The 13,575-nt window shown below is 36.4% G+C and overlaps 1 protein-coding gene across 1 annotated transcript in view; it reads right to left on the reverse strand.

The window, feature by feature from the left end:
• Positions 1-8,597: 8,597 nt before the first annotated feature.
• The window catches only part of LOC135204844 (zinc finger protein OZF-like), a 167,721-nt gene continuing 162,743 nt past the window's right edge, over positions 8,598-13,575 (reverse strand). The window contains exon 2 of the mRNA XM_064235054.1: positions 8,598-12,806. Within this exon, the coding sequence (XP_064091124.1) occupies positions 11,220-12,455 (1,236 nt within the window). The 5' untranslated portion in view covers positions 12,456-12,806 and the 3' untranslated portion in view covers positions 8,598-11,219. The remainder of the gene's footprint in view (positions 12,807-13,575) is intronic.

Consider the following 13,575-nt stretch of genomic DNA (forward strand, 5'->3'; position numbering starts at 1 on the left):
GTAAAAAAAAGCTTCTACCTGGAACAGACGCCCTTGCTGCTCTTTCTACTGAGGACTGATGAATATCTGGAATTATGTGCAATGTTGGACTTAAAATATTTCTCAGCCATGTCTATCTGACATTTTATTAGGCTGGCGATGAAATGCTTTCCCATATTTTGAGAATTTAGTTTTGAGTCTGACCAAGTAGTTGGTAAATCTGATGTATGAATTTAAACAAAGATGGAAAGATGATGTTCAATCTTGATAATGGAAAAATTTGCACCTCTCCAGGTGCATTTCTATAAATGTCGTTATCTTCTGTGACACTGCAAGAAAGTCGGGCTCCCTGGGCTTACACCTGTAGCAATCCTCATAAAATAGATTTAACCAGCGGCGCAGAATGACCTTCAAAAGAGTGATTTTCCTTGGAGTGAGTTTCTGTGAGATTCTACAAAGTATCTCGTCTGGAATTAAGCAGATTATTCTGATAGATTGTCTGTATACAGAATTCCAGTTATTTCTGGTGTACTTTCCTAAAGTGGCAGAAAGGATCCGTAACTGTTCAAGTTTGTTTATTATTACTTAAATACTTGGTACAGCCTACTGTGCTTCCTGCAGCCACAATGGTATTGGCAATTATTTGACTCCTCCTCTCTCTCTATCATTTCTTTCCGAGGGAGCATCAAGATCTGATGATAACAGAGGATAGATTGCTGTCAAACCGAGGACAGTCGAGTTGAGCCAGTCTTGAGTCTTCAGTTGAGCCAGTCTTCAGTATGAATCGGTCTTCCTTAGTAACGAGTCATCGACAAGGCTGGTGTATATTTACGGCTCTACTAATATTACTGAGAGTCAAGGGTTCCTCACGAGTCATTTATAAATATTCCTGAGACTCCATATTTTGCGGCCACCTGGATGTGCTCTGGCCCCGACGGCTTATTGTTCATCACAGTCTCGGACTTCACCTCATCTTACTCATGTCGAGACATAATAACATTCTCCGAAGCATTAGCATCAGTCACTTCTTGCTTGGATGAAGTACGGTGAGTACCAAGTATTGTATGGTAAGGGCAAATACTTAAATGGCAATCGTAGTCATCTCTTTGAGCCTTTGTTGCTGCTTATTAATGACTTTCCTGCTGCCTGCAATTGGTTAGGTACGATTATATTTGTTCATTAAATTTTTTTATACTGAAGGATTTTTTTGTCCTTACAGTGGTTCTGAGGCTCTACTGAAGGTGACATTCTTGATAATATTGTACATAGTAGTAAGCTTAGATTTCTTTTTCATTGTTATAAAAAGTTAAAATACACAATTGAAGAATCTTTGTATAGGTAACTTATATGGGTGTTACACCATTTTCAGGATAGGGTTATCCAGCATTGTTATATGGTTATCTGGCTTAGTTTTTCTGTCCTTGAACTACTCACAGTTAAGGTAACATGTTTACTTATTCCTATTTATAAGCTCTTATTGTAGTACACTTCTTATATATATCAATTCATATTAATATTCTAAGGCTTTATTATTTATATGTATATTTTCCGTATTTCCAATACAGGTATGGAGGAGAAGCTGATCCTTTAAGAGGAAGAGTCCTGTGTTATGCATTTGATATTTTCACTTTATTAAATATGAATAAACTACTTAAAATTTTCAGAGTCCATAAATTAACTTCCATTCAATAGCAATGGTTTTATAGTTTTCAGTATACTTTGTCTATACTAAAAGATTATTTCCCTGAGGATAATCTCTCCACCTAGTTCCTCATGAATGCTCTCTGGCGTGTACGCGCACGTGCTCAACCACGAGAGACTTTTGCGCAAATGCCGCCTTCTAACAGACCCCGCATTTATAAGGCTCCTCCCTGGTGTGCATCCATATGTGTTCAGTGATTTTCAAGTGCTTGCCACATAGCTTACTGCTGAATTACCTCACTCCAGTGTGGCAGTTCATGTGACTGGTGAGGTAAACCCTAACAGAGAAGGCTTTCCCGTGCTGACCACAAGCAGACTTCCTTCCCAAGTGGACTAATCTTTCTGTAAGTAGTACTGACTCGCTACTCTAGAGTTTCTGTTTGCCTTAAGAATTGCCAGAAGTCATTTATGGCCCACTGAAGGATTTGAACATTTTTCATTCAAAATTCAATCAAACTGTACGGCGTGAAATGTCAATCGTCATGGGACGACAGCCGAAAATCACCCTAAAGCTATAAATAGTTGTCAGTTGATGCTACCAGGTCACAAAGGGTTAAAGAAAAAGCATAGGCATGAATTACTCACGTAAGGTATCACTCTCCAAGATCACTATGACCACCAATATATGATATAGTATGCAGAAAAAATCTTTGTCAAAAGACAAAGAATAATAATATTGAATACAAGAGAATCACTCTGAGAATAAGAAATAAAAATCTAATTCATCTAAAAATTATGATGATAATAATAATAATAATAATAAAGGGATTTTGACGTAGGAAAAATCTATTTCTGGGCGAGGAAGCCGTGTCGCCCAGTGAAATGTGTCCTCTTTAGCACTATTTCTAGTAAAATATTGCTATGATACCAGAGAACTGCTAAATTGGACATGTCAGAAGTCTCTGACTCGCTCACCTAAATAAAAGGTGTCGGTATAGAACTGGGGCGAGTGTTAAACACTACCACAGTAACCTGTCATGAGGAAGATGATGTCATTAGATGATTTTATCTTCTTCATGATAATATTACATATTCATAAGAAGGATGACAAGTAGAGACTGACGGATAGAGAGTGAGGGGAGAGATTTTCAGGGAGAGACAGATCAAAAGAGAGCAAAAGTGATAGATAGAGAGAGAGAGAGAGAGATTAGGAACATCTGAGGGCGCTTCCATCTCATGGCGTTGCAGACTTGAAGGTCGTTGTCATCTCTACTATGGGGTACCGAGTCAATTAGGCCCATACATTTCAATGCATCAGGCCTTTAAAGGACCCAATTTATACTGATAAAGACTCCCTGAATATTCATAAAGACTTGCACCTTTATCGTATGAAACTGATACAGAAAACAGAGACATAGAAACTAGTTTATTTAATAGGCAGTTTAGTGATTAAGATATATGTATAAAACATGATGTAATCTATTATACAGGGCTTAAACATTCTAAGATGTCAGCTTAGGCCTAAGTTTCAAATACCATAGTCTAAAATGGGTTTTTCCCCATAGGCCTAAGCCCCAACTACCATATTCTATAATGGTTTCCTCGCTAACCTAAATAGATTGTAGCAACAATTTATTATGATGTCTAAGTAGCCTCATCTCTTGAATGTTTTATAGATTTCTCAGAAGTAATAGTCAGCTAACTAACAAAAACCTCATAATATGTATAGCCAGTACATACTACTTGAATATTTTCAAGAATCATGATGAGTAACCAATTCAGTAATAGTAATAAAAAAAATTATAATAATAAAAATACATAATACAGTAATAATAACAAAAATACAGCAATAATAATGTCACTCAATATGTCAAGTGAAATTTCACTCATGAAATGCATCCTTTAAATAGGCATAAGCGTGCAATGCCTACGAATTATTTGAATATTATAAACGATAAAAAAAACTTTCCTTAACCCTTAATGGATGTAGTACTACCTTTAATTAAATCATATAGAATTCAGTGGCATTTGTAAAAATTTCACAATTAAAAATGTTCAAATATTCTTGGGAGATTTTGTCAAGTCTTCTTATTCTATCCAAGACGTCATTGAGTGGGAAACTGGACTAAAATATTTAGCACTGAATTCGTCATATGGGAGATAAAGTGGTACTCAATATAAATATGAACCCACATCTTGAAGCATATCAAAGTATATCAAATAATGATGTTTAAACCAACTAACAGCATCTTATAATTATACAGAATATCATCCATGATTTAAAGTAAGTCTCATTCGTAAAATATTTCTCCGTTTGGTATACAAGATAGATTATGGAAATCATGAAGACTCATTACCTATCAGGTGATTAGCGGAAATTCTTAGTAAAAATATATAGGAAAATCGTTAATGGCAGTTTTCACAAATCACATAACTCGAACCCTTTTGATACATAATAGGCTTCAATGAAATATAGACATAAATATAAAATAAACAATAGCAGCTATATTTGTATGAAAATATTACATATTTTATATATTAAAAAATTTCTTCTCATTGTCCTTTTGTAATTTAGACTCGTTGTCCACTGGGAATGTTTAAAAAAAATTGTTTTTATGCTTAAGTCTATAAAATACTGTATATTTTTTATTTTTAAAGGATTTCTATATAAACAATATATAGAAACACTACTTTCATAATGAATAGAAAGGTATTTGTTGTAAAATAAATGGTTTTCTAGGCTTCCTGATCACACTGTTCAGTAACTGAGACAGCAGACGAATTTCCGACAGGACGAGAACGACAGTAATTCATTCAAAACTGGATTGATGGCGAAGTGGAAGTGGAGACCAATCAAGTGGGAGGAATGAAGTGTGAGGAGAGAGAGAGAGAGCAGTTGGAAGAAGACTAGAGCAAATCGGGAGGCATCAGATGAATTGGGGAAATCAGCCTTCAAAACGCCAATGGAAACATAGAGGGAGATTGATGATGCTCATTTCGCTTCTTTATCTAACTTTCTTCTGTCTGGCTTCTTTTCTTCAGCTTTTAATTTGTATATTAATCTACGCCAATTATTGGAAGCATCATTTCCTTTGTTTAACTTATTTTCAGCTCGAAATAAGGAGAAAATCCGCCTTCAAATATGTCAATTGAAATATCAGGTTTACGCTCATTTTGCTTTATTCAGTTAACCTTACAATGAGCCATTTTCAGCTTTTAATTACTGTAGAATTGTTCCTTAATAATTTATGTAGATTCTAGTAGCGTAAGTTCCTTCATGTAGTAAGGGTTTTTAACTTTGAAATACAGAAACTGTTATCAAAACGAGAGAGAGAGAGAGAGAGAGAGAGAGAGAGAGAAAGAGAGAGAGAGAGAGAGAGAGAGAGAGAGAGAGAGAGAGAGAGAGAGAGAGAGAAGATATTCCTGACCGAATACACAAATGAGTTTCAGGTGCTACGACAATTTTAGCTTTATACATAAATTTAGACACATTCAACTGTCATGTCACAGGCCAAACATCTTAATTCTAATGTTCCTGTTAATATCAACGATACTAGTTGAAGGTCAAGTATGCCAGAGCCTGAGAAAAGACCACAGGAAGTCCAGGAACCAGCAGGCGATGGGAGAAACAGTACAATTGTGTCCATCATGCAAGTATAATGACAGGTAGTAAGGAACAGTTTTGTTGCCGCAGAACTCCATGCATATGTCAGTTATTATGTAGTCATCTTAAAAGGACTTTAATCTTGAATTGTGCAAATTATGTTGAAACCCATCAGAAAAAACTTCTCTACAATAATTGCCTACTTTGGTTAGGCACTCCATTCCATCCAACTCAACACGAGGGCCGTAATATGGCTTTGAAATAGGTACCTGATTCCAACGCTTGACCTTCCACACAGCTTTGTTCACGAAGACCAACTAGACCGGTGACACTAGTGGTTAAATGAAGGTTAGGACAGTAAAACTAAAGTCTCAACATTTAGTTATTGTGTAAATTAGCATGTCAATATCCACTAGTGATTATATTTACCACCTACAATGTTCATTCATTACTGAAGTTCTGAAACAAAGTGACAAGGGTTGCCTTTGACACCCGTATGGCAAGGGATAATAAGTAGCTTTAAATGTTATAAATGTAATAACGCCAAGAACTTAAAATCTCTTAACAAGATACAACTTGGTTTCATATTGACATTCGGATCAGGTCTGCTGAGGTCTAAATTATTTGTGGCTTATTACTGTATACCGAGTCTGCTGTCAATATGCCTTCAATCATACCTTCAGCTATTTGGGATAATATTAGGCACTTGGACTAGGCATTGGTAACTTCCTCCTCAACTCAAGTGTCATGATAATAGTTTAGATATTTTTTCCCATACTTCGTTATGCAGAAACCATGCAAGCATCAAGATAAACTCAGTCTTCGAGAGATCTTCAGGTACAAGAAGTCTGTCTCTGATGAACTGATTGTAGTAGAGACTGTGTGATCAGTTGCCAGACTTCTGGGCTTTTTCGAATGAAGGAAGAAACATAACCCCACACAAAGTCAAGTTGGGATGAATCCGAGTTTAAAAACAGTAAGGCAATATAAGCAGAGGGTTTGTCTTCTTCTCGGAAAGGTAAATAGAATGGTTGTTCCATTGCAAAACCTAAATGAATCGGTCATCAGTTACAGCATGTGACGGTCGGATCCACTCTCTGCCCCGAAGCAGAAGGATGAAGGGGCAGAGAAGAGAAGCTAGTCACATCTAAGAAGAGATGCAACCTTGTCCTGATAAAGGAGCTGGGTAAGCTACACAATTTGTTGAGCACCCACCACAGGCCCGAAGGAGTAGTTAGCACAGTCATTTCTTTTAGAGGTTAACTACCAGCTACAGAAACAATTAGACTTGCAGTTTGAATTAAGAGGTAGCTACCTGGTAAGGTAGTCAAGTTTCAAACTTTTCCCTCATAGTAGGATGTGTTTGTTGGTTTTGTAATATTCTGTTTTTATTCAGACTTTTTAAACTGATTCACTTTATCAAAGAAAATAATCTTGCAAAGTGAATATAGTCATCTATACAGTTCGCCAAAGGGCAGCTGTTCTGTGAATGAAGTTGGTGCATTGGGACCAAAAGGAAAGATGCATTTCAATTGGGAAGAGGTGCACTGGGACCAGATACTCGGTGCATTCATTCACTTTTGGCAGTGTAGAATATTATTCTGATATTATTAAAGTTTTAATGGGGTCAAATGAAAAATTTTATGTATAAACAATTTTTATTATTTATCAATATTTTCAAAAGTTTATACAATGAAATGAAATAAAAAAGAGGTTTAATCTAATCAGAATAACGCATTACTTTAGTCATTTACATAACAAGTCTAGTCTCAACACTTCAGACTGGTTAACCTAAAACAAAATACTCCACAGTCCACTGTATTTAGTGAGTGAATACAAGGCATTAGGATTTACTTACAAATGCTGTACCACATTCTTTGTAGAAGATTAAAACCAAGAACACATAAAAAATAATCAAATAAAAAACGCACCTAAATTTCTTTGAAGTTTAATGAAGACATCAATCCTTTCTATTTCCACTAAGAATAACATTTCATGGAAATATTCAAGCTTACAACTACATATACAAGTGCATATATGCACAATGCTGAATAACAAGAGGAAGAAAACCATGTCAGCCAAAGACAATGCTAATTCTTTATTTGGAAATCATACAAAAAATACACGAACACGAGGAGTGGAGAAGGCAAAGGAAAGTTTCTTAACCTAGCACTGTACAGTGTTCATTGAAAACAATTGTAAGAAAAACCTAAAAGTCATTTATTTTACCTTTGCATAAAAGTTACAGAACCATTTTGCATCAAATTCACTCTGGCCAAAATACTTTGGCTCTGCCTTGACATCTAATAAAGACTGTAAATGGAGAGCCTTCATCTGCATTTTTACTCAGACCCTCCTCTAGATTCTCCTTTTCTTCTTTGAGTAACAGCAATGATGATGGTCATGAATTGGATCATAGAAATATAAATATGGTTTATCTTTTTATCGTCCCTTAGGTTGCTGTTGCCTTTTTTTCTATAGATTTTGCAAACAAGTTCACAATAATTATCTCCACATCAAGTGCAACTTACTTTGGGGTGCAAAACATTAACAAATCTGTCAGTGCAACTGAACATCCTCTCTGATGAGTGACTTTGCTTGAGCATTTTGACACCTGAAAAACAGTCTGGCATTCAGAACCAATGACTGTGATTTGCAGAATACCATTCAGAACCAAAGACTGTGATTTGCAGAATACAAGACAAAAGTACAACATGCAGTGTAAAAGAAGAATATCTATCCTCCATGAGTGCTCACATGTGTTATGAATCTACAAGAGAAAAACTGTTTCAACACTGTGTGGAAGAATCATGTCTTTCTTCTGAGTTAACACATTCATTCTAAGATGAACCTAATGAAAAAACCTAATGAAAAAAACTCTTAGAAACCAAGTGCAGATACAGGATATGACTTCTTTCTAGCAGGAGTTTTCACACACCTTTTGAGACACCTTCATTCAAAACAGACGCAGGAGTCAAGTTAAATAAAATCATGTAACAAAAACTACTTGAACAGAGATCAAGTAAAGTTTCTGTCTTGTCTTTTGAGAGGAATTGGTTGAGAAAAACTTCTTTGACATATGGTTTCTCTCTGGCTTACTATGTTATTCGTAATTTTAAATTTATATCGGGTGCAATGGGCACCAACCTGGGGTCTATGGTTGCACCTCTATATTCCACTAGCCTTATATTCAAGGGCTCGTTTCAAGGTGTTTACCATTGCTTTGAGGGCAGCAATCTGCACCTCATTTATACTGGGCAACTTCGTATACCCTGGAGATATTTTCTCAGATTTTTTCTTTATAAGTCCTGTTGCTCTTAACACTAAAGGTATTTTTTTCTATTTCCTTCAGTTCCCATGTGCTTTTCAGGTCATTCTTCTGGTCTTGGTATTTTGTTATTTATGCCTTTCAGCTCTATTGAGGCCAAAGTCACTGGTTACTGTCACATCTATAATCTTTGCTGTTTATTCCTCCTTGTTCCAGATCACAATATCAGGTCTCATAGCACCTCCTTCTATATATCTTCCTGTTGGCATTTCCTTGTCATAAAAGATGGTAAAGCCCAATTGGAGGTGATTGGATGTGGTCCATGCTCCCACACTTTTCCTTTCACTTCAATTCTGTATTCTTTACATATTTTCCAATATTTATTTACAGATCTTGTTGTGGGCTTGTGTAGTGACCATCTGCAAGCAGGGTCTTGCAGGCTGATATCAGATGACTAACACTCTCAACCACCACTGCATGACAAAACATACACTGGTCAATTGTTGATATGCCTGGCATTTTCTTGAAGCCGTTTGTCAGGAGGCCTTGGTCTTGGGTTCCTATTATCAGTCTCTCCATCATAACCTAGATCTCCATTTCTTATCCATCTAAGTGACTCTTCTTTGTCAATGTAACTTTTCCAATTCTTCTTGAAATCGTCCTGTCCTTCCATGGTCTTTCTACCTTTCCATTTTAAGTCTCTCCTCTCTGTCACTGTATTTCTGCTAAGTTTTCGTGGCTATTGTTGCTGTTGGTCTGGTTGGTATCCTCTGTGTCTTTTATCAGATCTGCAAAGTTCTTATCCTGTTTAGTTATTGATGTTAGTTGGTTCAGGGCTTCATTATGGTGTTGGGCAACCTTTTTGATGTTTTTGTCCTTAGAGCTTTTCAAGTACTGTCCTATACTTACTATTGGTGCCCTGTAGGCCTAATCCACCTTCTCCACGAGGGAGGTATATTGATCTCAGTCAGGCCTAATCCACCTTCTCCAAGAGGGAGGTATATTATCTCCATACACTGGTGTCTGTATGTGACTTAATGTAGGGTGAGAATCTTTTAATATCCATCCTGTCTAACTCATCTTGTGGCCAGTCTACAATGCCAAAACCATATGTCACCATTGGTATCGCCAGCTGGTTTATGGCAGTGATCTTGTTCTTTGGTGTTAATTCTTTAAGTGGCTGATGTATTCTTTCTTTACCTTTTCTCTCACTTTCTTGTGTTCTATACCAGTGTTTTCTTCTATTCCCAAGTACTTATATGCAGACTTCTCTGCCTGGTCTTCAACAGATATGCCTTCCTCTACCTTTATGCCTTCTGATGTTACTTTCTTCCCTCTCTTTATTGTACTCTTGGCACACTTGTCCAACCCAAATTCCATGCAGGTGTCAAAGAATTGGTGGACTGTCCTAACTTGTTCTTCCAATTTTTCTTCTGAGTCAGCAAACAACTTCAGGTCATCCATGAAGAGCAGGTGGTTCACTCTTTTATTCTCTTTTCTGCTTCTGATTTTGCTTAGGTCATAGCCAGTGTTAATGTTGTTCAAGATTTTACTAAGCAGATCTATGGTCAAGCAGAATAAAAGTCGTGAAAGGCTGTCACCCTGGAATATTCCTCTTTGGATCTCATGTCTGGCCCTCCTTCCTGGTAAGCTTAAGTTTAACAATGACAGGACAGCGAGAATACTGGAGATCATTTCTTCTTTTTATTTACACCAAAGTTTCGGGAATCCTTTCCCCTTAGACAGAGAGTGGTCTTCCACTTACTCATCTGTGCTGCCAAGAAAGATCTTATTTCCTCATTGATGTTGTATAATTCCATACATTTGAATATCCTGGTGCATGGCACGGTGTCAAATGCCTTCTTGCAATCTATCCAAGCCATATTAAGATTCCATTGTCTTTTCTTCTTACAATCTTCTAATATTGTTTATTTATTAGCAGTTGATCTTTAGTACCTAGTTTGTTTCTTGTGCATCCCTTTTGTTCTTTTTCCGTATATTTACCTTTATCTAGATGTTCATAGATCTCGTCTGCTATGACTCCTGTGACCCATTTGTAGGTTGTTGATAGACAGCAGATGGCCCTATATTTGTTAGGGAGCTCAGTCTCAGAGCTCTTAGGAGAAGGTTGGTTCTTCCTGTTGTGAGCCACTCTGGTGATTCTTCTCCTTTTACTATTCTTGAAAAGGCTTGCATATAATTGCGGTGTAGTGCTGTGATCTTTTTTTAGCCAGAAATTTGAGGTCTCGTCTATTTCTGGTGTCTTGAAATTATTATATGCTTATTGTTTTGTTACTTTTTCGATGGTGAACCTTATTGGTGGCATTTGCTATTTCTGGTTGTTCTTCTGCCTAATGGTGTCAATTCATGAATTCTCTTGGTGTTGTCTAAGGTCTTCAAACAGCGGCTTCCAAAATCTCTCTAGGTCTTCCTTGCTCGGTGGTGTTCATACCTCCACTTTCTTTGGTAATCTTCCAATACACAATCTTTGGATTTTCACCAAACTGCCTATTTATCTGTTTTACTTTTATCTTCTGTTGTTTGTTTCATATTTGTGAAGCTAGGGCCTTTATATTGGCTTTTTGTTCTGCCAATTTTCCACTCATTTGTTCATCCCCTACTCTATTTTTTCTTTATTTTCCATATTTTCTTGAGCAGATTTTGTGAGTGATTTTGATCTGTTATATAGTTGGTCATTTGAGAGATCTCTGCCTTAAGTGGTTTATTTTAGCACCTTGTTTCTTTTTCCTCTCCAGTATGCAATCTCATATGATGTGTAAGATGTGGTTTCTGGGAAAATGATTTCCCACATTCCTTGCATATGAATGGATTCTCTCCAGTATGCAATATCATATGACTTGTAAGATGATGTTTGTGGGCAAATCCTTTCCCACATTCCTTGCACATGAATGGCTTTTCTCCAGTATGGATTCTGATATGTCTTGTAAGACTTGATTTCTGGGAAAATGCTTTCCCACATTCCTTGCATATAAATGGATTCTCTCCAGTATGCAATCTCATATGAAGTGTAAGATTTGATTTGCAGGAAAAGGCTTTCCCACATTCTTTGCACATGAATGGCTTCTCTCCAGTATGCCATCTCATATGACTTGTAAGATGATGTTTGTGGGCAAATCCTTTCCCACATTCCTTGCATATGAATGGATTCTCTCCAGTATGCAATGTCATATGACTTGTAAGATGTTGTTTGTGGGCAAATCCTTTTCCACATTCCTTGCATATGAATGGCTTCTCTCCTGTATGGATTCTCATATGACTTGAAAGATGTGGTTTCTGGGAAAATGATTTCCCACATTCGTTGCACATATATGGCTTCTCTCCAGTATGCAATCTCATATGAAGTGTAAGACTTGATTTCTTGGAAAATGCTTTCCCACAATCCTTGCATATGAATGGATTCTCTCCAGTATGGATTCTCATATGAATTGTAAGATGATGTTTGTGGGCAAATCCTTTCCCACATTCCTTGCACATGAATGGCTTCTCTCCTGTATGGATTCTCATATGAGCTATAAGATTACGTTTCAAGGAAAATGTTTTCCCACATTCATTGCACATGAATTTCTCTCTGGTAGGATTTGTAATATCATTTGTAAGATTAATTCTCTTGTAAAATGCTTTCTCACAGTCAGTTGATCTGGAAGGCTTCTCTCCATTGTGAATATTTCTTCTTTCTTGTTTTACTTCCTTTTTGCAAGTTTGTGGATGTTTTTCATTCACTGTTGAATTCATTTCATATAAATATTCATCATCTTCATTAGACTCATAGAATTCCTCTGGTTCTATTTTGATGTCCATCAATGGATCCAGAGACAAAAAGTCTCCATCATTGGTTCCACTAAAGGCAGCCAAGTTGCTGTTTTCTTGATTTATGGAAGGTAGTGATAATTCACCTTCAGTTTCACTTTTCAAAGGAAATTCTAAAGAATGTCCTGGATTCATTTTAGCCTTATGTCTTGTCCTGTTCTGTAATGACAATGTGTTCAATTCACAACTTTTAACAAAAATTTGATTATAAATAATTACTGAATAAATCTGTTAAAAATTAAGAACAATATCTTGAAGGACTACAACCAGATGTCACTGCTGATGTATGAATCTTAATATTCAAAACAAATTTTACTTGTTGTTTAAATTTGTTAAATATGCATACAATAATTCACTGTTGTCTCATACACTTTAAGAGCTGCTATTGGTAATGTTCCATGTAGTACAAATAAACAACATGCATTTCCCAAAATCCTGATGGTAATCAAAACTGACGAAGGAAGGAAGGTTCTTCTGAGGGAGAATCTGAAATCAAACAATGCAACACAGAGTTAGGAAACATAATGCCAAAACTGAAGCAGCAAAATAATTGATCAAATTCAATTCAGGTTCCCATAAAGGTCTCAGACCGATTAACAAAGCGTGCATTTGATAGTTCTATCCAAACATGAATACAATCCTACCAAACGTTGTCCAGACACAGCGTCAAAACCTTCCTGAGGCAACAATATAACAATAGCTTCACAGTTAATATTGATGCCCACCACCTCACATCTGTAAACCTTCTTAGCTTGACATTACAATACAAATTACTTATGAACATATCTTATTAACAAATCAAAGGCCAAGAATAGAAAATGCAAGAGACCAGCATAAGAGTTTTGTGGGGTAACAGCAGGAAGGGTACAGTGCACAGCAATTGCTTAATTATATGTGACCTAGCTATACATAACACCATATTATCCACAGATGCGGTAGATATTAATAATAAAAAAAAAGGTCAATTGAGTAGTAATTTGAAGAGAGATGAAAGTTTTCAAATTAGTTCCACTGATTGTTATTGTGGATACAATACAAGAGTAGCTATTATGACCAGCAATACTGATGACAGTCTTGAAAGGTATGTGCTGCTACATTTCTTCAAATATGACATTTTTTCAGAACTTTACGAACCACAGCTTTTTATGAAGGAGTATCTTTCAGTGCATGTTGGAAATGGGTTAACTGGTGGTTAAGAAGAGTGAGTAGGGTAATGAACAAAGAGGGGTGGCTGTGATGGGAGATACGATATAAG

The sequence above is a fragment of the Macrobrachium nipponense genome, chromosome 47, assembly GCF_015104395.2.
Source record: "Macrobrachium nipponense isolate FS-2020 chromosome 47, ASM1510439v2, whole genome shotgun sequence".
NCBI lineage: Eukaryota > Metazoa > Arthropoda > Malacostraca > Decapoda > Palaemonidae > Macrobrachium > Macrobrachium nipponense.